The 25,740-nt window shown below is 38.9% G+C and overlaps 1 protein-coding gene and 2 non-coding genes across 3 annotated transcripts in view; 1 reads left to right on the plus strand and 2 right to left on the minus strand.

The window, feature by feature from the left end:
- Positions 1–510: 510 nt before the first annotated feature.
- The window catches only part of LOC117301049 (hyalin-like), a 26,554-nt gene continuing 1,324 nt past the window's right edge, over positions 511–25,740 (plus strand). The window contains exons 1-30 of the mRNA XM_033784933.1: positions 511–591; positions 5,991–6,239; positions 6,468–6,569; positions 7,191–7,334; positions 7,639–7,751; positions 8,060–8,279; positions 8,762–9,019; positions 10,176–10,421; positions 10,694–10,795; positions 11,394–11,537; positions 11,842–11,954; positions 12,434–12,653; positions 13,137–13,394; positions 14,555–14,800; positions 15,074–15,175; positions 15,779–15,922; positions 16,227–16,339; positions 16,822–17,041; positions 17,524–17,781; positions 18,932–19,177; positions 19,451–19,552; positions 20,238–20,381; positions 20,686–20,798; positions 21,268–21,487; positions 21,971–22,228; positions 23,401–23,646; positions 23,918–24,019; positions 24,614–24,757; positions 25,062–25,174; positions 25,657–25,734. Coding sequence (XP_033640824.1) covers positions 516–591; positions 5,991–6,239; positions 6,468–6,569; positions 7,191–7,334; positions 7,639–7,751; positions 8,060–8,279; positions 8,762–9,019; positions 10,176–10,421; positions 10,694–10,795; positions 11,394–11,537; positions 11,842–11,954; positions 12,434–12,653; positions 13,137–13,394; positions 14,555–14,800; positions 15,074–15,175; positions 15,779–15,922; positions 16,227–16,339; positions 16,822–17,041; positions 17,524–17,781; positions 18,932–19,177; positions 19,451–19,552; positions 20,238–20,381; positions 20,686–20,798; positions 21,268–21,487; positions 21,971–22,228; positions 23,401–23,646; positions 23,918–24,019; positions 24,614–24,757; positions 25,062–25,174; positions 25,657–25,734 — 5,094 coding nt within the window. The 5' untranslated portion in view covers positions 511–515. The remainder of the gene's footprint in view (positions 592–5,990; positions 6,240–6,467; positions 6,570–7,190; positions 7,335–7,638; positions 7,752–8,059; positions 8,280–8,761; positions 9,020–10,175; positions 10,422–10,693; positions 10,796–11,393; positions 11,538–11,841; positions 11,955–12,433; positions 12,654–13,136; positions 13,395–14,554; positions 14,801–15,073; positions 15,176–15,778; positions 15,923–16,226; positions 16,340–16,821; positions 17,042–17,523; positions 17,782–18,931; positions 19,178–19,450; positions 19,553–20,237; positions 20,382–20,685; positions 20,799–21,267; positions 21,488–21,970; positions 22,229–23,400; positions 23,647–23,917; positions 24,020–24,613; positions 24,758–25,061; positions 25,175–25,656; positions 25,735–25,740) is intronic.
- On the minus strand, positions 16,541–16,613 carry Trnan-guu. The gene has a single exon. It is a non-coding gene; the product is annotated as a tRNA-Asn (tRNA).
- Positions 20,988–21,060, minus strand: Trnan-guu. The gene has a single exon. It is a non-coding gene; the product is annotated as a tRNA-Asn (tRNA).

Genomic DNA, 25,740 nt, shown 5'->3' on the forward strand with positions numbered 1-25,740 from the left:
GTAAGACAGCGAAGGGGAGAGTAGTACTAACAGTATGAAGTGTGTAGCTTGGCTATACCAATAACAGAAAAGAGCATTGCTGCAGCAAAGGAGGCCATTGCCCATATGAAGTTTTTATACATTATAAAAATGTTCCCGTCCTTGGATATCGGTATTGGGTTCGTCAGACAAAAAATGCTCTTTGGGCTCTGGTCTGTAATCAATCAATGCGACTTTAGTCACCCAACCATACATTTACAGTGAATAGTTACATAATAATCGATTGCGAGGTAAGGTTTTGAGAAAGATGTGGCGACAATTGGGTGAAAGAAGAAGTGTGGCATTGTGATTTTCAATGGGATTTAGGTCCGCGAATTGACTGTTCGTCCTTGATCGGTTGGTCTGGGGGACGTCGAATGGCGACTGCATGCACCCGATTGTTAGACGGTGTTAGGGACTGGACGTACAGGGGGTCTACAGGCTGTCGGCCCAAGTTTGACACTCCCGGAAAAGCCACGAATCTGGTAATTTTCGAGATGGAACATCCCACTGTCATCATTGGCACACTCCTGCTAGTTTTGATGTCAAGCACATGTCACGTTAATGCTCAGAGTATGTTTTGAAAACAATTATTATCTACGTTTTTTAATTTAATTTTCTTTGACACACCTGATGATAATCGGTTAACCCTATAAGGCTTCTTGTTGGTTAAGTTGGTTAAAGTTATCTCCCGTATACTTTGACCTAATTTTAGTGCGGATAAATTGGTGGCGTCCAGCGGAATACTTGCACGTGTATTACATGATGTATTATAACAAGTTAATTATGTTATAGAAGAGTTTGCGGTAACCCCATGTAATAACAATCTCTAAATGAGTTGGGGTGGTTCTGAAAAGAACCGTTCCGGTTACTCTTCTATATCTTATTTCCACCATGCAAAGTTTCAAATCCTACTTAAGTTAATTATGTTCACGTGTATGTTTTGTAAAAAACATTAGGAATGCAATGTGGATAGACTTTTTTTTTTATATACAAAAATCCTGGTAAGCTTGATCATATTATGTTAATGGCTATCCGGAATTCTTAAAAATACCTCGTTAACGTGTTGAAGGGTTTGATGTGGGTTTCTTTAAAATGAATTTTATTACTTTATTTAACGATACTTCAAACTAAAGCTTTATCGGTAACTTAAACACCTGTAGTATTCTTGAATTAAGAATGGTGATCGCGCCTTTAGCTCATTTTGTGTAGTGGCCTAATGGCAGGTGAGACAAATATTATTTGGCCGCGTTTTGATTCAAGTTACTTTGTCTCTGTTTCACCGGTTGTTTTTTGAAATCACCGTGTGCATCCGGATCAATCGTAGCTGGCTGCAGTCCAATGATCTTCCTCACAAACAAAACTAGCATCATAAGAAAATTAATTTACGCAGTCTGATGTGAGGGGAAATCAGATATTGACGTCACAAAGTATTCGCAATGAATAATTCGTGTCACTTGACTGTGGGCAACTCTTGTGAAACAGTCGCTGCGAAAACGGCCATAATGACGTCAAAATTAATTTGCTTCACATTCGCCTTCGCAGGGAATCGGGCACTACTCTAGAAACGGAAGCTGATTTGAGTTTTAGAGAAGAGTTTAAAGTATAAACATAAGCAAAAGGTGGATAACTTAAATTTGTGTGACACCCCCACTCTCCGAAAAAAGAACCCAAAACGAAACCCAAAAAGTAAACAAATTCTAAAACCAAAAAGTAGACCTACAATTAGTTCAGAAATTTACAACAGTGAAAACAGCCTAGATAGCAACCCGAACATGGGCCCTTTGACAGGAACACCATTTGCTGTTCCTGTTAGTGTCCATCTTCACAGACACACAAGGAATTAGCAAGTTATCGGCCACAGTACAAATTAGACCGCATGAGTGCCGTGATTCTTCTTAGATTCAGGAATTATTCATGCGGACAAAACTTTGGTTAGTGTAGGGAAAAAGTTACGCCATTATGCATGGCTTAAAGATATCATTAAAAAAAAACTAGAAACTAATTATGTAAACAAATAAACGAACAAGTTAAAACTACAATTACAGATTATAAGAAAACGAAGTAGGCTCATGGAGGTCTATTTCTACCTCCATGGTAGGCTAGCTATACATATAAAATTCAAGTAAACTGAAGAACACGTTATACAAAACAGACTTGGCACACAATCAAGCAAACCCCCCCCCCAAAAAAAAAATAAAATAAAAAATAAATAAAAATAAAACATCAACAACAACAACAACACCCATACAAAAAACACACAACCAAATCAACAAACAAGCAACACCACAACAAACACACAACCAAATCAACAAACAAACAAAATTGTCGCATCCTCAAAAACGTTCCTGATTTTTTATTTTTTTTGCAGTCATACACATGTATTAAACTATTGTCCACTTAGGGACTCCGTACAGACTTCTCAAGACCGCGAACTACAAGTTACATAATCAACTTGTTGTTTCATGAACTACAAGATAGAAGGAGAATAATATTATAGTGTTTTCGAAGATGGCAGCCCCACGTGCGCTATGTGTTGACAGCACCATGGTACCAGCTGACCGCTGTCAAAGGGCAGAGTGTCTACGTGAACTTACTTGAACTTACTTGAATCCACCGACGCCATCACACAACTGGGGAGGAGACGGTGGTTCTGGTTACTGGGGCAGACAGCTTAGTAGATAAGCTAAGTTATGTAGAGCCCCCCGACGTTCTTTAGGAATTTATCCACATGTCCCCTGAAAATGTTCACACTTGAAGCTTCAATTGCTTTTCGAGGGAGAATGTTCCAGTAGTTGACCACTCTCTGGGTAAACCAGAACTTCCTGAGGTTGAGGTTGGATCTTGATTTGTACAGTTTAACGTATGTTCATTTCCAGTGCATGAGAGTCCGTTCCAGGTGAAAATTTAAGACAATTTTAAAAGTTTTGTTGTCAGTATGACAGATAGGCATTCCATTAGCCCTGGTAGGACGTCAGTCAGTGCCACCTGGCTGGGCTAGGTATTCCATGGAAAATATTTAGCACGTCGCCACCACCAACTTATCCGCCCTAATTATTAATTCCAATTCCACTGATTTTTTTTTTTCGTGGCGAGGTCGTACAATTTTTCCCAATATTTAAGTAGATGAAGGATTTATCTTTTCATCCGTGATGTTTTTTTGTCCTATGCTATTATAATTTATTGGGACTCGTTTATGTGGTGAAATATTTCTGGAAAAAACTGCTTGATCAATTCAGAACCACTTAATTATTTAGCGATGTGGTCAACTTCTGAGCGCGGCCATCTTGATCATTAAGGGAAGAAAAGGGTAGCGACGAGTTCTTCAATTTACGTTTAAAGCCGGCAGGGTCGGCGGCCGTGTTCGGCGAGTGCCTTTATCGCACGGCAACGACCCTGCAAGGTTTTAAATGGACATTGAATTGAAGAACGAGTCACTACTCTTTTATTCCCATTCATAATTGCCTTTTGTTAAAAAACGTAAACAACAGTTATGGACACTTTAACAATTGAAAATTCAAGGTTTGAATTATATTTTTCCAAAACTTTGTGAAGAATCTGTTCGAGGCGCTTGGGTTGTGTGTACGCGGGCGCACTTAGATTACGCACTGATAGCTATGATTTGCGCGTTCCGCGTGATAATCTTGCGCGCCCGACATGCGGAAGCCAGCTCAGTACTGTGCATAAACAGGGCTCCAGTGTGAATTGACAAAAGGTTTATGCACACCCATCTGACGCGCTCTCAGTCTCCACCAATAGGAGTGGAGAAACTGTCTGGGGTATTTATGAATGTTGATTTAAGACCCCACTGCCTATTCGCGTTTGAGGCTAGATCTCGCGAGCTTATGCCGGGTTTGCAAAGATGATGTCCTTATTTTGTAGAGTAAACCTTGCTCTTTCTTTTGTAGCCCCAGTTGTGACTTGTGTGGCCAACTAGCTGAGGATTCAGCTAACCTTGGCCACACAAGTGGGGCTATTTATTTCGATGTGTGACATGCCAAGTTTTGCGATTGTCGCGTGCGGTATATTTTCCTGCTTGTTAAAGGCCAAAAAGGTAAACTTTTCTTTAAAAAACCCTGAAAATACGTGTATTAGGAGTCTACGAAATCTATATGTAACTATGTTTTTTGGAAAGCTTGATTGAACATTCAGCAACACTGGAAAGTTATTTCATAGGCGATTTTCATGTGCGCATGGGCGATTTTCATGGGCGATTTTGGAGGCTTAAATCACCATAATAACCTATATACAAATGGCCACCCAATATACAATTTGGGATGTTGAACATCAGTGAAAACTTACAGACAGAAAACGCCTAATTTTGAGGCTTTAAAACCACTATAACTGGTTTTAGCTCCATTGTATTTCTCTTTCTCTTTCCAATGATAGTAAATTTGTGGGGTTCCAAAAAAGAAACCTAAAAAGTGCTGGACTCACTATTGTTAGAGCTTAAAATTTAAAGGTTACATTTCGTGAAGGGGCAATTTGTCTACTGCACTGCAGCTGAGTCACAATGTTAGTTGGAATTGGAGAAAATTGCATTTTGAAAATTGACGTTATGCTAATTTTGAAATCATGTACCTAGACTTTTTCGCTATTTAGTCTTATCAAAAAAAGTAGAGATCCTAAATCATACCTGTTTCCAATTTTGTCCATAATTAGGGTTTAATTAATGAGTAATATTCAATTAACAATATTGTCTCTTTGCGAAAACTGTACAAAACATTACAGGGTCTGTGTGATTCGCATTGTGTTTAGATGAATTGGCCGTTCGTGAAAACGCAAAAGCCGGAGCGTTTACCTGCTAGAGCAATACACACACAAAAATTGATGGCTCTTCGTGAAAACGAGAAAAAAAACCAAGTTGAGGCCGTTTGTAGGTCAAAGGGTTAGGCACTTTGGAAATCGTATAAAGCCAGAACACTCATATTTGGCACTGTGCCAGCCGTTTCTTTAACGCACAAAAAGGAATGGGCTTTTTGTGAAAACGCACTTGCAGACTCTTGAGCATTTTTGTCCTTCACCATCTTTTAGCATAAGAAACTAGACAACTTTGAGGTTTATAGATGAGAGAATTGTTTTTTTATTGATTTTTTACGATAAATATTATTGTCCCTTCGTGAGTTTTTAAAGTATGCCGTTGTTGTCTGACAACAGCACTCACAATTAGGATTTTGGGCTATGCCAAATCGGGCTATGTGTATTTGAACACCTAAAAAAAGTTTCTTCAAATCTATCAACCAGTCTGTCTTCGTCAGTATTATTGAGCTCAGTCTTATAAGTATGATATTTTTGGGGCGGAATTATTGTTGTTGCTTCATGTAGATCAATTTTGGTGGTGGTCTCTGAATCCACCAAAGTCTTGCAGATCAACAAATCATCATGTTTTGAAATGTGGCCTTCATCGTTGAAGTGCAATCTTGGGAAATCTGTGAGTGCTGGGCAGCAGAGTGTATTTTGCTCAGAGTACTGGGTGGAATTTGATAGTTCTGGGCAGGCCTTGAGTCAGCAACGCCCACTGTGGCTACAACACTGGGCGGAACTATTGCAAGCTTGTTAAAGCCACTTTCGGAACAGAAAAAAAAAAAAAAAAAAGTTCACAGATTTACAAGTAACTTACAAGGTTTACAGAAGGTAAAGGTAAAAGACTTCTCTTGAAATATTGTTCCATGAATGCTCTTTGTTTTTGAGAAAACATTAAAACAATTAAGATTCAATTCTCGACAATGAGAATTACGGATTATAGAAAACACATGTCATGACACGGCGAAACGTGCGGAAACAAGGGTGGGTTTTCCCGTTATTTTCTCCCGACTCCGATAACCGTTTGAGCCTAAATTTGCACATGTTTGTTATTTTATATATCAGTTGTGATACACTAAGTGTGGGCCTTTGGACAACACTGTTTACTGAAAGTGTCCAATGGCTTTAAGTTCAAAGTATTGTATATTAATGTATTTTTTCATAAACAGTTGACTACATCAGCCCTTACTTTACCTTCTGCCCGACTGAGATCACAACCTATGCTGAGAATGGTGGGACAACAGCAACTGTAGACTGGACGTTACCGACGGTCACAGACGACTCCGGTGTCCCCCCTCAGGTAACATCGACCTACGACCCGAATTCAGTCTTCAGCGTGGGCAACACCTTTGTAACATACACAGCAAGTGATGAGTCAGGCAACGTGGCTTCTTGTTTCTTCGTCGTCAGCGTTATCGGTAAGATTGATTTTAAACTATCTCAGCTCAACTATTAAATGAGTACTGTATCCAAAAAAATTCTCAAAACTTAATTAGGAGACTAGTTAGATACTGACTTTGATATTATTATTGTGAAATGTACAGATGACTTGCGCAGTTGGCTGAAATTACAGCAGGGTCTTTTCTAATTTTACTGTAATCAAGAAATGAGGCAGCACCTGATGATAATGTTTCTTTTATTTTCAGAGTGTTCATTAACGATCTCCAGCTGCTCAAATGGAGGAACATTAGATCCTGACTTCTGTGAATGTGTCTGTCCAGAGGATTACACTGGAGAAACCTGCGAGGGTAAGAATGATGATCTAATCTGTGGAGTAATAACTGTTCATATAAACTTTAAAGCTGATATGGGGGCAGAGGGTGGTTTACATCCGCAATGTATCTATACTTAAACACTTTCCTCTTGTACATAAGTACCCCCCTAAAGTCCCCTAGAGAATTTGTGATGTCTAAATGTCTTGATTTACTGGTAGTTTTCTGTAGAGCGAATACTACATTTTCATTGTTCCCTATGCCGACTGGCATACTAAGAATAGTTTTACACAACACAGCGCCCTCTGCTGCCCTCTGCTGCCCTGTCCTCGACACAATATGACAACTGCACTACATTTAGCTTAAATTGCTTTTTATTCAGTTCAGATACATGTAGGACTGTGAATTCTTAAGCTCTTAATTTTTTGTTTTCTTGTTTGCTTTGAGAAAGAAAAAAAAAAAAAATGTAGATTATGAAGTTGTGGTAGACCCTGTCGACACATCTGCGGGGTGGGAATTCCAAGTTCACAATGAAGAATCTTTAGGGGGGGGGGGGGGGAGGGATTACACCAAGACTCCATCTAAGCACCAAATGAAATTCTTTGTGTAATAAATGCATTCAGTTCAAACTGCATATTGTTTCTTGTTTCATTTCAGCACTTAATCCTTGCTTGGAAACCCCAAGCTTATGCACGACTGAGATTGGGAAGTATTGCGTTCCAGATGATAGCGTAGTTGGTTATGCTTGCCAGTGTAGAGACTATGATGGCTTTATTGCAAACAGTGATGGTTCATGCACAGGTGAGCAGGATTTCGAATATAGGTATTTTTTTACTTGGACCCAATTTTAAAAGAAAAACTGTGAGTAGCTTATGAATTGGTTTTTGGGCTCAGTTTCTTAAATGCCGCTTACCATAAGCAAAGCGAAAATCACTAACTGACAACAAGGCAGGTTCCAATATTAAAAGAAACATCTGAGCCGAGATTTATAACAATGGAAACTTTTATAGTGCCGGTGTCCGGCACAAGCAGCGCTCATGGCGCTGCTCTACAAAAAACAACCAACAAGCAAAGAATTATTTTATTTATTTATATTTTGTTTTAGAAACGCCGACCTTAAAGATTGGTGGGGTAACAATAAACTTGCCATTCACCTCTGGACTGACAAACCAACAGAGCAGTGCATTTAAAGAGATGGCTTCCAAGTTTATTACCGAGGTAAAATATTCTTTTTATTTTGTCAGCGTCTTGTTAAAACCATATATTTTGTTATGTTCTGAAACAGTTTTTAAACAGTCTGATTTCGCTTCTGAAACATGACCATACAAAAATTACTATCCATTAAAGTCTCTACTGTCTATCAGAAAACATATTGATATTTGTAAATTGAGTTTTATTGATGACAAATTATTAATGGCGAGTAAACAAATTGTCGTTTGGCTGAAAATTATCTTGCATCGGTAACGAAAAGAAAAGGAGTTTTTTAAACCAAGGTGACATTAAGAAACTTGATTTTCTTCTCTCAGATGACCCGTCTATTCGGTAGCAAAGAAGCAACAAGATCCTTTTTGTCCTTGAGCGTCCTCAGCTTCTCAGAGGGTAGTGTAGTCGCTGAAATGTCAGCATCATTCCCCAGTGGTTCAACTCTACCAAGAATAACAGATATCATGGATGCATTGGCAGAGGGTACAATTTCAGATGGTTCAACCGACTACCCCATTGACTCATCAGCTCTTGTAGTTGAAGGTAAAAACCAATTGTTTCCAATAATTTGCTGATTTTTAAAAGACGGTAACCTTCCATTTTCAAAAAGATAAAGTCCCTGTTTAAATGGATAATTTGCAAGTCTCCAGCCTCGGCGTAAAATTAAGTAAAATGTCACTGTGTCTGATACTCCTCAAGTGCAATTCTTGTCAAAAATATAATTGTTTGATGGTGTCATGTTTCAAATATTAAAGACTTAAATTGGGTCTTTCACGTCCAGCCACAACTTTTAAGGCGTCTTCCATACAGTTTGCAACAAACTGCTGCCTCTTAACAATCAAACTTTATTTTAAAGTTGTCATATTTCTCCCTACCTCATAATTGTCAGTATGTTTGTGCCCCTTTGTGATTTGCCTCATGATGATTCTGTCATCTTCCTTGGGCGAACTTCTTTCCAATTGTGCAGAAGATTTGTATTCCTGATTGTGAAATTGAAAGCTACTTTCTGTTTACATTGGTCGCAGGCACTGGTGGCGCTGACACCACCATACCCGTCATCAGTGGCTGTCCCTCTGGGGCCTCAGGTGTACTGTCAACACAAGGAGCTATTGTATCATGGGTTGAGCCCACTGCAACGGATAACGATGGACAAGTAGTAGATGTCTCCAGATCTCATGCTCCATCTACTACCTTCAGCGCTGGAAGCACAACTGTTACCTACGTGTTCACTGACACGGCTGGAAATGAGGCCATCTGCTCCTTTGATGTTGATGTGACACCAGGTAATATGTAACCCTATAAGGGGAGACTTCTCTTGAGTTGGTACTCCCGATCAGGGTAGCCATTTGTCAGCCACCTTATTGTTGGTCAATGAATATTATTTTGAAGATTTCACTCCTTAATTTCTCCCATATATAACCTTTCAAGCCTGGTGCAAAATAAAATTTGAATGCAGCTGGCTTTGTTCTCAAGAGACGTATTAAGTGGTTGAAATGGCTGGGATTATTATATTTGCATTTTAACGCCCCTTTTTAACGTCCAATTTGCACATCTTCCAGTCAATATGCCTGGTTCGAAACAAGGTCAAAATGGGGTCATTGCATCTTGAATAAAGTATGGTGTGCTCTTTCCATAGAGTTATATTTTAGAAGTAGAGGGCGCACTGGCCTATATACACGACCCAGCATGGTTGCAGGCAGCCATTTTCTAAGTTGACAAAACAGGCATCCCACAGTGTGTGTTTGTGCGGCCATTTTGTAAGTTGACACAATAGCATCGCGTATAAAGTTCAATAAACACAAACTCCAACATGAATTTCGTTTTTAACGCGCGTACATAATGGCGCGCGTGTCTCCTTGTGGTCCCGTCTTGTTTGTGCAAGCAACATCACCAGTGCGCCATCTAGTTCTTATATATTACTCTATGGCTCTTTCATAAGTCCTACAATTTGTCAAAATAAAACTTTTATGATAATAATCTATCAGTAAAAACTTACAATGAAATTTGTTTAAAGAAATATTGAAATTTAATTTTTTTTATATATTTCAAAGTTTTGTTGTCCATATTTTCTTTCCGTACTGCCTGTAGAGCTGAAAATGTAAAGGCTATATGAATTTTTAAAGTGTGCCTTTGTTATTATTATTTATTATTATTATTATTATTTATTCAGCCATTTCGACAATACATGTCAATATAAAAGATATTTCCAGATGGGCTAGGAGAACAGCACTCACAATTCGAATTCTACTTTAAATCAGGCTGTGTGGCTTTTGAACATCTAATAAAATATCTTTAAATCCATGATCTGTGTTTTCTTTGTCAGTAATCACTCCAATCTTATAATTTAGATACTGTTTGGGCAGAACTATTGCGATTTCCTTACATTCATTGTTACATCGATGTATTTTTGCTCATCTATTTACATATCTGGTGATGTAGACTACATCAGCCCTTTCTTTACCTTCTGCCCGACTGAAATCACAACCTACGCTGAGAACGGTGGGACGACTGCAACTGTAGACTGGACGTTACCGACGGTCACAGACAACTCTGGGGTCACCCCTGAGGTCACCTCGACCTATGAACCGAATTCAGTCTTCAACGTGGGCAACACCTTTGTAACATATACTGCTAGTGATGAGTCAGGCAACGGGGCTTCTTGTTTCTTCGTCGTCAGCGTAATCGGTTAGATTGATTTTAAACTATCTCAGCTCAACTATTGAATGAGTACTGTATCCAAAAGGATTCTCAAAATTTAATTAGGAGACTAGTTAGATACTAGGCCTTATGCCCAGTCTGAAGGTCAAAGTTCAAGTTGGATAAGACTTTGATATTATTATTGAGGAATGTACAGATGACTTGCGCAGTTGGCTGAAATTATGGCAGGGTCTTTTCTATATTTACTGTCAACAAGAAATGAGGCAGCACCTGATGATGATGGTTTTATTTGTGTTTAGAGTGTTCATTAACGATCTCCAGCTGCTCAAATGGAGGAACATTAGATCCTGACTTCTGTGAATGTGTCTGTCCAGAGGATTACACTGGAGAAACCTGCGAGGGTAAGAATGATGATCTAATCTGTGGAGTAATAACTGTTCATATAAACTTTAAAGCTGATATGGGGGCAGAGGGTGGTTTACATCCTCAATGTTTCTATACTTGTACATGTACATAAGTACCCCACTAAAGTCCCCTAGAGAATATGTGATGTCTAAATTTCTTGATTTATTTTTCAGTAGAGTGTATACTACATTTTCATTGTTCCCTATGCCGACTGGCATACTAAGAATAGTTTTACACAACACAGGGCCCTCTGCTGCCCTCTGCTGCCCTCTGCTGCCCTCTGCTGCCCTGTCCTCAACACAATATGACAACTGCACTACATTAGCTTAAAATTGTTTTTTATTCAGTTCAGATAGGACTGTGAATTCTCAAGCTCTTAATTTTGTTCTTGTTTGCGCTGAGAAACTTATTTAAAAAAATAAAACAGTTTATGAAGTTGTGGTAGACCCTGATGACACATCTGCGAAGTTCACAATGAAGAATCTTTAGGGGGGGGGGGGATTACACCAAGACTCCATCTTAGCACCAAATGAAATTCTTTGTGTAATAAATGCATTCAGTTCAAACTGCATATTGTTTCTTGTTTCATTTCAGCACCTAATCCTTGCTTGGAAACCCCAAGCTTATGCACGACGGAGATTGGGAAGTATTGCGTTCCAGATGATAGCGTAGCTGGTTACGCTTGCCAGTGTAGGGACTATGATGGCTTTATTGCAAACAGTGATGGTTCATGCACAGGTGAGTAGGATTTCGAATATAGGTATTTTTTTACTTGGACCCAATTTTAAAAGAAAAACTGTGAGTAGCTTACGAATTGGTTTTTGGGCTCAGTTTCTTAAATGCCGCTTACCATAAGCAAAGCGAAAATCACTAACTGACAACAAGGCAGGGTCCAATATTAAAAGAAACATCTGAGCCGAGATTTATAACAATGGAAACTTTTATAGTGCCGGTGTCCGGCACAAGCAGCGCTCATGGCGCTGCTCTACAAAAAACAACCAACAAGCAATGAATTATTTTATTTATTTATATTTTGTTTTAGAAACGCCGACCTTAAAGATTGGTGGGGTAACAATAAACTTGCCATTCACCTCTGGACTGACAAACCAACAGAGCAGTGCATTTAAAGAGATGGCTTCCAAGTTTATTACAGAGGTAAAATATTCTTTTTATTTTGTCAGCGTCTTGTTAAAACAATACATTTTGTTATGTTCTGAAACAGTTTTTAAACAGTCTGATTTCGCTTCGGAAACACGACCATACAAAAAATACTATCCATTAATATCTACTGTCTATCAGAAAACATTGATATTTGTAAATTGACTTTTATTGATTTTGGGGTTGAACAAAGAATTGACTAGAGTGGGATTCTAACCAACGACCACCAGATTAACGTGCCGGCGCTCTACCAACTGAGCTATCTAGCCCTATATTGGCGGTGTCCCTATTTTGTCAATATCTTTGTTCGGGGTGCCAGTCAGAAGCCATACAACCGTTGACTTTTATTGATGACAAATTATTAATGGCGAGTAAAAAAATTGTCGTTAGGCTGAAAATAATATTGCATGGGTAATGAAAAGAAAAGGAGTTTAAACACCAAAGTGACCCTAAGAAACATGAATTTCTTCTCTCAGATGACCCGTCTATTCGGTAGCAAAGAAGCAACAAGATCCTTTTTGTCCTTGAGCGTCCTCAGCTTCTCAGAGGGCAGTGTAGTCGCTGAAATGTCAGCATCATTCCCCAGTGGTTCAACTCTACCAAGAATAACAGATATCATGGATGCATTGGCAGAGGGTACAATTTCAGATGGTTCAACCGACTACCCCATTGACTCATCAGCTCTTGTAGTTGAAGGTAAAAACCAATTGTTTCCAATAATTTGCTGATTTTTAAAAGAGGGTAACCTTCCATTTTCAAAAAGATAAAGTCCCTGTTTAAATGGATAACTTGCAAGTCTCCAGCCTCGGCGTAAAATTAAGTAAAATGTCACTGTGTCTGATACTCCTCAAGTGCAATTCTTGTCAAAAATATAATTGTTTGATGGTGTCATGTTTCAAATATTAAAGACTTAAATTGGGTCTTTCAGTACACGTCCAGCCACAACTTTTAAGGCGTCTTCCATACAGTTTGCAACCAACTGCTGCTTCTAATCAAACTTTATTTTAAAGTTGTCATATTTCTCCCTACCTCATAATTGTCAGTATGTTTGTGCCCCTTTGTGATTTGCCTCATGATGATTCTGTCATCTTCCTTGGGCGAACTTCTTTCCAATTGTGCAGAAGATTTGTATTCCTGATTGTGAAATTGAAAGCTATTTTCTGTGTACATTGGTCGCAGGCACTGGTGGCGCTGACACCACCATACCCGTCATCAGTGGCTGTCCCTCTGGGGCCTCAGGTGTACTGTCAACACAAGGAGCTATTGTATCATGGGTTGAGCCCACTGCAACGGATAACGATGGACAAGTAGTAGATGTCTCCAGATCTCATGCTCCATCTACTGCCTTCAGCGTTGGAAGCACAACTGTTACCTACGTGTTCACTGACACGGCTGGAAATGAGGCCATCTGCTCCTTTGATGTTGATGTGACACCAGGTAATATGTAACCCTTTAAGGGGAGACTTCTCTTGAGTTGGTACTCCCGATCATACATCAGGGTAGCCATTTGTCAGCCACCTTATTGTTGGTCAATGAATATTATTTTGAAGATTTCACTCCTTATTTTCTCCCATATATAACCTTTCAAGCCTGGTGCAAAATAAAATTTGAATGCAGCTGGCTTTGTTCTTAAGAGATGTAATAAGTGGTTGAAATGGCTGGGATTATTATATTTGCATTTTAACGCCCATTTTTAACATCCAATTTGAACATCTTGCAGTCAATATGTCTGGTTCGAAACAAGGTCAAATTGGGGTCATTGCATCTTTAATAAAGTATGGTGTGCTCTTTCCATAGAGTTCTAAATTAGAACTAGAGGGCGCACTGGTCTATATACGCGACCCGGCATGCGTGCAGGCAGCCATTTTTCTTAGTTGACAAAACAGGCATCCCACAGTGTGTGTTTGTGCGACCATTTTGTAAGTTGACACAATAGCATCACGTATAGCGTTCAATAAACGTTTTTAACGAAAGCGTACATAATGGCGCGCGTGTCTCCTTGTGGTCCAGTCTTGTTTTTGCAAGCAACATCACCAGTGCGCCATCTAGTTCTTATATATTACTCTATGGCTCTTTCATAAGTCCTACAATTTGTCAAAATAAAACTTTTGTGATAATAATCTATCAGTAAAAACTTACAATGGAATTTTTTTCAAGAAATATTGAAATTTAAATTTTTTAATATTTATTTCAAAGTTTTGTTGTCCATATTTTCTTTCCGTACTGCCTGTAGAGCTGAAAATGTGAAGGCTATATGAGTTTTTAAAGTGTGCCTTTGTTATTATTATTATTATTACATTGTGTATTTTTATTATTATTATTTATTCAGCCATTTCGACAATACATGTCAATATAAAAGATATTTCCAGATGGGCTAGGAGAACAGCACTCACAATTCGAATTCTACTTTAAATCAGGCTGTGTGGATTTGAACATCTAATAAAATATCTTTAAATCCATGATATGTGTTTTCTTTGTCAGTAATCACTCCAATCTTATAATTTAGATACTGTTTGGGCAGAACTATTGCGATTTCCTTACATTCATTGTTACATCGATGTATTTTTGCTCATCTATTTACATATCTGGTGATGTAGACTACATCAGCCCTTTCTTTACCTTCTGCCCGACTGAAATCACAACCTACGCTGAGAACGGTGGGACGACTGCAACTGTAGACTGGACGTTACCGACGGTCACAGACAACTCTGGGGTCACCCCTGAGGTCACCTCGACCTATGAACCGAATTCAGTCTTCAACGTGGGCAACACCTTTGTAACATATACTGCTAGTGATGAGTCAGGCAACGGGGCTTCTTGTGTCTTCGTCGTCAGCGTAATCGGTTAGATTGATTTTAAACTATCTCAGCTCAACTATTGAATGAGTACTGTATCCAAAAGGATTCTCAAAATTTAATTAGGAGACTAGTTAGATACTAGGCCTTATGCCCAGTCTGAAGGTCAAAGTTCAAGTTGGATAAGACTTTGATATTATTATTGAGGAATGTACAGATGACTTGCGCAGTTGGCTGAAATTATGGCAGGGTCTTTTCTATATTTACTGTCAACAAGAAATGAGGCAGCACCTGATGATGATGGTTTTATTTTTCTGTCAGAGTGTTCATTAACGATCTCCAGCTGCTCAAATGGAGGAACATTAGATCCTGACTTCTGTGAATGTGTCTGTCCAGAGGATTACACTGGAGAAACCTGCGAGGGTAAGAATGATGATCTAATCTGTGGAGTAATAACTGTTCATATAAACTTTAAAGCTGATATGGGGGCAGAGGGTGGTTTACATCCTCAATGTTTCTATACTTGTACATGTACATAAGTACCCCACTAAAGTCCCCTAGAGAATATGTGATGTCTAAATTTCTTGATTTATTTTTCAGTAGAGTGTATACTACATTTTCATTGTTCCCTATGCCGACTGGCATACTAAGAATAGTTTTACACAACACAGCGCCCTCTGCTGCCCTCTGCTGCCCTCTGCTGCCCTCTGCTGCCCTGTCCTCGACACAATATGACAACTGCACTACATTAGCTTAAAATTGTTTTTTATTCAGTTCAGATAGGACTGTGAATTCTCAAGCTCTTAATTTTGTTCTTCTTGTTTGCGCTGAGAAACTTATTTAAAAAAATAAAACAGTTTATGAAGTTGTGGTAGACCCTGATGACACATCTGCGAAGTTCACAATGAAGAATCTTTAGGGGGGGGGGGGGGATTACACCAAGACTCCATCTTAGCACCAAATGAAATTCTTTGTGTAATAAATGCATTCAGTTCAAACTGCATATTGTTTCTTGTTTCATTTCAGCACCTAATCCTTGCTTGGAAACCCCAAGCTTATGCACGACGGAGATTGGGAAGTATTGCGTTCCAGATGATAGCGTAGCTGGTTACGCTTGCCAGTGTAGGGACTATGATGGCTTTATTGCAAACAGTGATGGTTCATGCACAGGTGAGTAGGATTTCGAATATAGGTATTTTTTTACTTGGACCCAATTTTAAAAGAAAAACTGTGAGTAGCTTACGAATTGGTTTTTGGGCTCAGTTTCTTAAATGCCGCTTACCATAAGCAAAGCGAAAATCACTAACTGACAACAAGGCAGGGTCCAATATTAAAAGAAACATCTGAGCCGAGATTTATAACAATGGAAACTTTTATAGTGCCGGTGTCCGGCACAAGCAGCGCTCATGGCGCTGCTCTACAAAAAACAACCAACAAGCAATGAATTATTTTATTTATTTATATTTTGTTTTAGAAACGCCGACCTTAAAGATTGGTGGGGTAACAATAAACTTGCCATTCACCTCTGGACTGACAAACCAACAGAGCAGTGCATTTAAAGAGATGGCTTCCAAGTTTATTACAGAGGTAAAATATTCTTTTTATTTTGTCAGCGTCTTGTTAAAACAATACATTTTGTTATGTTCTGAAACAGTTTTTAAACAGTCTGATTTCGCTTCGGAAACACGACCATACAAAAAATACTATCCATTAATATCTGTACTGTCTATCAGAAAACATTGATATTTGTAAATTGACTTTTATTGATTTTGGGGTTGAACAAAGAATTGACTAGAGTGGGATTCGAACCAACGACCTCCGGATTAACGTGCCGGCGCTCTACCAACTGAGCTATCTAGCCCTATATTGGCGGTGTCCCTATTTTGTCAATATCTTTGTTCGGGGTGCCAGTCAGAAGCCATACAACCGTTGACTTTTATTGATGACAAATTATTAATGGCGAGTAAAAAAAATTGTCGTTAGGCTGAAAATAATATTGCATGGGTAATGAAAAGAAAAGGAGTTTAAACACCAAAGTGACCCTAAGAAACATGAATTTCTTCTCTCAGATGACCCGTCTATTCGGTAGCAAAGAAGCAACAAGATCCTTTTTGTCCTTGAGCGTCCTCAGCTTCTCAGAGGGTAGTGTAGTCGCTGAAATGTCAGCATCATTCCCCAGTGGTTCAACTCTACCAAGAATAACAGATATCATGGATGCATTGGCAGAGGGTACAATTTCAGATGGTTCCACCGACTACCCCATTGACTCATCAGCTCTTGTAGTTGAAGGTAAAAACCAATTGTTTCCAATAATTTGCTGATTTTTAAAGAGGGTAACCTTCCATTTTCAAAAAGATAAAGTCCCTGTTTAAATGGATAATTTGCAAGTCTCCAGCCTCGGGGTAAAATTAAGTAAAATGTCACTGTGTCTGATACTCCTCAAGTGCAATTCTTGTCAAAAATATAATTGTTTGATGGTGTCATGTTTCAAATATTAAAGACTTAAATTGGGTCTTTCAGTACACGTCCAGCCACAACTTTTAAGGCGTCTTCCATACAGTTTGCAACCAACTGCTGCTTCTAATCAAACTTTATTTTAAAGTTGTCATATTTCTCCCTACCTCATAATTGTCAGTATGTTTGTGCCCCTTTGTGATTTGCCTCATGATGATTCTGTCATCTTCCTTGGGCGAACTTCTTTCCAATTGTGCAGAAGATTTGTATTCCTGATTGTGAAATTGAAAGCTACTTTCTGTTTACATTGGTCGCAGGCACTGGTGGCGCTGACACCACCATACCCGTCATCAGTGGCTGTCCCTCTGGGGCCTCAGGTGTACTGTCAACACAAGGAGCTATTGTATCATGGGTTGAGCCCACTGCAACGGATAACGATGGACAAGTAGTAGATGTCTCCAGATCTCATGCTCCATCTACTGCCTTCAGCGTTGGAAGCACAACTGTTACCTACGTGTTCACTGACACGGCTGGAAACGAGGCCATCTGCTCCTTTGATGTTGATGTGACACCAGGTAATATGTAACCCTTTAAGGGGAGACTTCTCTTGAGTTGGTACTCCCGATCATACATCAGGGTAGCCATTTGTCAGCCACCTTATTGTTGGTCAATGAATTTATATCTTTGAAGATTTCACTCCTTATTTTCTCCCATGTATAACCTTTCAAGCCTGGTGCAAAATAAAATTTGAATGCAGCTGGCTTTGTTCTTAAGAGATGTAATAAGTGGTTGAAATGGCTGGGATTATTATATTTGCATTTTAACGCCCATTTTTAACATCCAATTTGAACATCTTGCAGTCAATATGTCTGGTTCGAAACAAGGTCAAATTGGGGTCATTGCATCTTTAATAAAGTATGGTGTGCTCTTTCCATAGAGTTCTAAATTAGAACTAGAGGGCGCACTGGCCTATATACGCGACACGGCATGCGTGCAGGCAGCCATTTTTCTTAGTTGACAAAACAGGCATCCCACAGTGTGTGTTTGTGCGACCATTTTGTAAGTTGACACAATAGCATCACGTATAGCGTTCAATAAACGTTTTTAACGAAAGCGTACATAATGGCGCGCTTGTCTCCTTGTGGTCCAGTCTTGTTTTTGCAAGCAACATCACCAGTGCGCCATATAGTTCTTATATATTACTCTATGGCTCTTTCATAAGTCCTACAATTTGTCAAAATAAAACTTTTGTGATAATAATCTATCAGTAAAAACTTACAATGGAATTTGTTTCAAGAAATATTGAAATTTAAATTTTTTAATATTTATTTCAAAGTTTTGTTGTCCATATTTTCTTTCCGTACTGCCTGTAGAGCTGAAAATGTGAAGGCTATATGAGTTTTTAAAGTGTGCCTTTGTTATTATTATTATTATTTTTATTATTATTATTTATTCAGCCATTTCGACAATACATGTCAATATAAAAGATATTTCCAGATGGGCTAGGAGAACAGCACTCACAATTCGAATTCTTCTTTAAATCAGGCTGTGTGGATTTGAACATCTAATAAAATATCTTTAAATCCATGATATGTGTTTTCTTTGTCAGTAATCACTCCAATCTTATAATTTAGATACTGTTTGGGCAGATCTATTGCGATTTCCTTACATTCATTGTTACATCGATGTATTTTTGCTCATCTATTTACATATCTGGTGATGTAGACTACATCAGCCCTTTCTTTACCTTCTGCCCGACTGAAATCACAACCTACGCTGAGAACGGTGGGACGACTGCAACTGTAGACTGGACGTTACCGACGGTCACAGACAACTCTGGGGTCACCCCTGAGGTCACCTCGACCTATGAACCGAATTCAGTCTTCAACGTGGGCAACACCTTTGTAACATATACTGCTAGTGATGAGTCAGGCAACGGGGCTTCTTGTTTCTTCGTCGTCAGCGTAATCGGTTAGATTGATTTTAAACTATCTCAGCTCAACTATTGAATGAGTACTGTATCCAAAAGGATTCTCAAAATTTAATTAGGAGACTAGTTAGATACTAGGCCTTATGCCCAGTCTGAAGGTCAAAGTTCAAGTTGGATAAGACTTTGATATTATTATTGAGGAATGTACAGATGACTTGCGCAGTTGGCTGAAATTACGGCTGGGTCTTTTCTATATTTACTATCAACAAGAAATGAGGCAGCACCTGATGATGATGGTTTTATTTTTCTGTCAGAGTGTTCATTAACGATCTCCAGCTGCTCAAATGGAGGAACATTAGATCCTGACTTCTGTGAATGTGTCTGTCCAGAGGATTACACTGGAGAAACCTGCGAGGGTAAGAATGATGATCTAATCTGTGGAGTAAAAACTGTTCATATAAACTTTAAAGCTGATATGGGGGCAGAGGGTGGTTTACATCCGCAATGTATCTATACTTAAACACTTTCCTCTTGTACATAAGTACCCCCCTAAAGTCCCCTAGAGAATTTGTGATGTCTAAATGTCTTGATTTACTGGTAGTTTTCTGTAGAGCGAATACTACATTTTCATTGTTCCCTATGCCGACTGGCATACTGCGAATAGTTTTACACAACACAGCACCCTCTGCTACCCTCTGCTGCCCTCTGCTGCCCTCTGCTGCCCTCTGCTGCCCTCTGCTGCCCTCTGCTGCCCTCTGCTGCCCTCTGCTGCCCTCTGCTGCCCTCTGCTGCCCTGTCCTCGACACAATATGACAACTGCACTACATTAGCTTAAAATTGTTTTTTATTCAGTTCAGATAGGACTGTGAATTCTCAAGCTCTTAATTTTGTTCTTCTTGTTTGCGCTGAGAAACTTATTTAAAAAATAAAACAGTTTATGAAGTTGTGGTAGACCCTGTCGACACATCTGCGGAGTTCACAATGAAGAATCTTTAGGGGGGGGGGGGATTACACCAAGACTCCATCTAAGCACCAAATGAAATTCTTTGTGTAATAAATGCATTCAGTTCAAACTGCATATTGTTTCTTATATCATTTCAGCACTTAATCCTTGCTTGGAAACCCCAAGCTTATGCACAACTGAGATTGGGAAGTATTGCGTTCCAGATGATAGCGTAGTTGGTTATGCTTGCCAGTGTAGAGACTATGATGGCTTTATTGCAAACAGTGATGGTTCATGCACAGGTGAGTAGGATTTCGAATATAGGTATTTTTTTACTTGGACCCAATTTTAAAAGAAAAACTGTGAGTAGCTTACGAATTGGTTTTTGGGCTCAGTTTCTTAAATGCCGCTTACCATAAGCAAAGCGAAAATCACTAACTGACAACAAGGCAGGGTCCAATATTAAAAGAAACATCTGAGCCGAGATTTATAACAATGGAAACTTTTATAGTGCCAGTGTCCGGCACAAGCAGCGCTCATGGCGCTGCTCTACAAAAAACAACCAACAAGCAATGAATTATTTTATTTATTTATATTTTGTTTTAGAAACGCCGACCTTAAAGATTGGTGGGGTAACAATAAACTTGCCATTCACCTCTGGACTGACAAACCAACAGAGCAGTGCATTTAAAGAGATGGCTTCCAAGTTTATTACAGAGGTAAAATATTCTTCTTTTTTTGTCAGGGTCTTGTTTTATTATGTTCTGTAACAGTTTTTAAACAGTCTAATTTTGCTTCAGAAACACGACCATACAAAAAAATACTAGTCATTAATATCTGTACTGTCTATCAGAAAACATTGATATTTGTAAATTGACTTTTATTGATTTTGGGGTTGAACAAAGAATTGACTAGAGTGGGATTCGAACCAACGACCTCCGGATTAACGTGCCGGCGCTCTACCAACTGAGCTATCTAGCCCTATATTGGCGGTGTCCCTATTTTGTCAATATCTTTGTTCGGGGTGCCAGTCAGAAGCCATATAACCGTTGACTTTCATTGATGACAAATTATTAATGGCGAGTAAAAAAATTTTCGTTAGGCTGAAAATAATATTGCATGGGTAATGAAAAGAAAAGGAGTTTAAACACCAAAGTGACCCTAAGAAACATGAATTTCTTCTCTCAGATGACCCGTCTATTCGGTAGCAAAGAAGCAACAAGATCCTTTTTGTCCTTGAGCGTCCTCAGCTTCTCAGAGGGCAGTGTAGTCGCTGAAATGTCAGCATCATTCCCCAGTGGTTCAACTCTACCAAGAATAACAGATATCATGGATGCATTGGCAGAGGGTACAATTTCAGATGGTTCAACCGACTACCCCATTGACTCATCAGCTCTTGTAGTTGAAGGTAAAAACCAATTGTTTCCAATAATTTGCTGATTTTTAAAAGAGGGTAACCTTCCATTTTCAAAAAGATAAAGTCCCTGTTTAAATGGATAATTTGCAAGTCTCCAGCCTCGGCGTAAAATTAAGTAAAATGTCACTATGTCTGATACCCCTCAAGTGCAATTCTTGTCAAAAATATAATTGTTTGATGGTGTCATGTTTCAAATATTAAAGACTTAAATTGGGTCTTTCAGTACACGTCCAGCCACAACTTTTAAGGCGTCTTCCATACAGTTTGCAACCAACTGCTGCTTCTAATCAAACTTTATTTTAAAGTTGTCATATTTCTCCCTACCTCATAATTGTCAGTATGTTTGTGCCCCTTTGTGATTTGCCTCATGATGATTCTGTCATCTTCCTTGGGCGAACTTCTTTCCAATTGTGCAGAAGGTTTGTTTTCTTGTTTGTGAAATTGAAAGCTATTTTCTGTGTACATTGGTCACAGGCACTGGTGGCGCTGACACCACCATACCCGTCATCAGTGGCTGTCCCTCTGGGGCCTCAGGTGTACTGTCAACACAAGGAGCTATTGTATCATGGGTTGAGCCCACTGCAACGGATAACGATGGACAAGTAGTAGATGTCTCCAGATCTCATGCTCCATCTACTGCCTTCAGCGCTGGAAGCACAACTGTCACCTACGTGTTCACTGACACAGCTGGAAACGAGGCCATCTGCTCCTTTGATGTTGATGTGACACCAGGTAATATGTAACCCTATAAGGGGAGACTTCTCTTGAGTTGGTACTCCCGATCAGGGTAGTCATTTGTCAGCCACCTTATTGTTGGTCAATGAATATTTTTTTGAAGATTTCACTCCTTAAATTCTCCCATATATAGCCTTTCAAGCCTGGTGCAAAATAAAATTTGAATGCAGCTGGCTTTGTTCTCAAGAGACGTATTAAGTGGTTGAAATGGCTGGGATTATTATATTTGCATTTTAACGCCCCTTTTTAACGTCCAATTTGCACATCTTCCAGTCAATATGCCTGGTTCGAAACAAGGTCAAAATGGGGTCATTGCATCTTGAATAAAGTATGGTGTGCTCTTTCCATAGAGTTATATTTTAGAAGTAGAGGGCGCACTGGCCTATATACATGTACATGACCCAGCATGGTTGCAGGCAGCCATTTTCTAAGGTAACAAAACAGGCATCCCACAGTGTGTGTTTGTGCGGCCATTTTGTAAGTTGACACAATAGCATCGCGTATAAAGTTCAATAAACACAAACTCCAACATGAATTTCGTTTTTAACGCGCGTACATAATGGCGCGCGTGTCTCCTTGTGGTCCCGTCTTGTTTGTGCAAGCAACATCACCAGTGCGCCATCTAGTTCTTATATATTACTCTATGGCTCTTTCATAAGTCCTAAAATTTGTCAAAATAAAACTTTTATGATAATAATCTATCAGTAAAAAATTACAATGAAATTTGTTTCAAGAAGTATTGAAATTTAAATTTTTTAATATTTATTTCAAAGTTTTGTTGTCCATATTTTCTTTCTGTACTGCCTGTAGAGCTGAAAAGGTAAAGGCTATAATTATGAGTTTTTAAAGTGTGCCTTTGTTATTATTATTATTATTATTTTTATTATTATTATTTATTCAGCCATTTCGAAAATACATGTCAATATAAAAGATATTTCCAGATGGGCTAGGAGAACAGCACTCACAATTCGAATTCTACTTTAAATCAGGCTGTGTGGATTTGAACATCTAATAAAATATCTTTAAATCCATGATCTGTGTTTTCTTTGTCAGTAATCACTCCAATCTTATAATTTAGATACTGTTTGGGCAGAACTATTGCGATTTCCTTACATTCATTGTTACATCGATGTATTTTTGCTCATCTATTTACATATCTGGTGATGTAGACTACATCAGCCCTTTCTTTACCTTCTGCCCGACTGAAATCACAACCTACGCTGAGAACGGTGGGACGACTGCAACTGTAGACTGGACGTTACCGACGGTCACAGACAACTCTGGGGTCACCCCTGAGGTCACCTCGACCTATGAACCGAATTCAGTCTTCAACGTGGGCAACACCTTTGTAACATATACTGCTAGTGATGAGTCAGGCAACGGGGCTTCTTGTTTCTTCGTCGTCAGCGTAATCGGTTAGATTGATTTTAAACTATCTCAGCTCAACTATTGAATGAGTACTGTATCCAAAAGGATTCTCAAAATTTAATTAAGAGACTAGTTAGATACTAGGCCTTATGCCCAGTCTGAAGGTCAAAGTTCAAGTTGGATAAGACTTTGATATTATTATTGAGGAATGTACAGATGACTTGCGCAGTTGGCTGAAATTACGGCTGGGTCTTTTCTATATTTACTGTCAACAAGACATGAGGCAGCACCTGATGATAATTTTTCTTTTATTTTCAGAGTGTTCATTAACAATCTCCAGCTGCTCAAATGGAGGAACATTGGATCCTGACTTCTGTGAATGTGTCTGTCCAGAGGATTACACTGGAGAAACCTGCGAGGGTAAGAATGATGATCTAATCTGTGGAGTAATAACTGTTCATATAAACTTCAAAGCTGATATGGGGGCAGAGGGTGGTTTACATCCTCAATGTTTCTATACTTGTACATAAGTACCCCACTAAAGTCCCCTAGAGAATATGTGATGTCTAAATTTCTTGATTTATTTTTCAGTAGAGTGTACACTACATTTTCATTGTTCCCTATGCCGACTGGCATACTAAGAATAGTTTTACACAACACAGCGCCCTCTGCTGCCCTCTGCTGCCCTGTCCTCGACACAATATGACAACTGCACTACATTAGCTTAAATTGCTTTTTATTCAGTTCAGATAGGACTGTGAATTCTCAAGCTCTTAATTTTTTTTTATTCTTGTTTGCTTTAAGAAAGATTAAAAAAAAAAAATAAGGTAGATTATGAAGTTGTGGTAGACCCTGTCGACACATCTGCGGGGTGGGAATTCCAAGTTCACAATGAAGAATCTTTGGGGGGGGGGGGGAGGGATACACCAAGACTCCATCTAAGCACCAAATGAAATTCTTTGTGTAATAAATGCATTCAGTTCAAACTGCATATTGTTTCTTGTTTCATTTCAGCACTTAATCCTTGCTTGGAAACCCCAAGCTTATGCACGACTGAGATTGGGAAGTATTGCGTTCCAGATGATAGCGTAGTTGGTTATGCTTGCCAGTGTAGAGACTATGATGGCTTTATTGCAAACAGTGATGGTTCATGCACAGGTGAGTAGGATTTCGAATATAGGTATATTTTTACTTGGACCCAATTTTAAAAGAAAAACTGTGAGTAGCTTACGAATTGGTTTTTGGGCTCAGTTTCTTAAATGCCGCTTACCATAAGCAAAGCGAAAATCACTAACTGACAACAAGGCAGGGTCCAATATTAAAAGAAACATCTGAGCCGAGATTTATAACAATGGAAACTTTTATAGTGCCAGTGTCCGACACAAGCAGCGCTCATGGCGCTGCTCTACAAAAAACAACCAACAAGCAATGAAATATTTTATTTATTTATATTTTGTTTTAGAAACGCCGACCTTAAAGATTGGTGGGGTAACAATAAACTTGCCATTCACCTCTGGACTGACAAACCAACAGAGCAGTGCATTTAAAGAGATGGCTTCCAAGTTTATTACAGAGGTAAAATATTCTTTTTATTTTGTCAGAGTCTTGTTAAAACAATACATTTCGTTATGTTCTGAAACAGTTTTTAAACAGTCTGATTTCGCTTCGGAAACACGACCATACAAAAAATACTATCCATTAATATCTGTACTGTCTATCAGAAAACATTGATATTTGTAAATTGACTTTTATTGATTTTGGGGTTGAACAAAGAATTGACTAGAGTGGGATTCGAACCAACGACCTCCGGATTAACGTGCCGGCGCTCTACCAACTGAGCTATCTAGCCCTATATTGGCGGTGTCCCTATTTTGTCAATATCTTTGTTCGGGGTGCCAGTCAGAAGCCATACAACCGTTGACTTTTATTGATGACAAATTATTAATGGCGAGTAAAAAAAATTGTCGTTAGGCTGAAAATAATATTGCATGGGTAATGAAAAGAAAAGGAGTTTAAACACCAAAGTGACCCTAAGAAACATGAATTTCTTCTCTCAGATGACCCGTCTATTCGGTAGCAAAGAAGCAACAAGATCGTTTTTGTCCTTGAGCGTCCTCAGCTTCTCAGAGGGTAGTGTAGTC

This window comes from Asterias rubens, chromosome 16, assembly GCF_902459465.1.
Source record: "Asterias rubens chromosome 16, eAstRub1.3, whole genome shotgun sequence".
Taxonomy (NCBI): Eukaryota; Metazoa; Echinodermata; class Asteroidea; order Forcipulatida; family Asteriidae; genus Asterias; species Asterias rubens.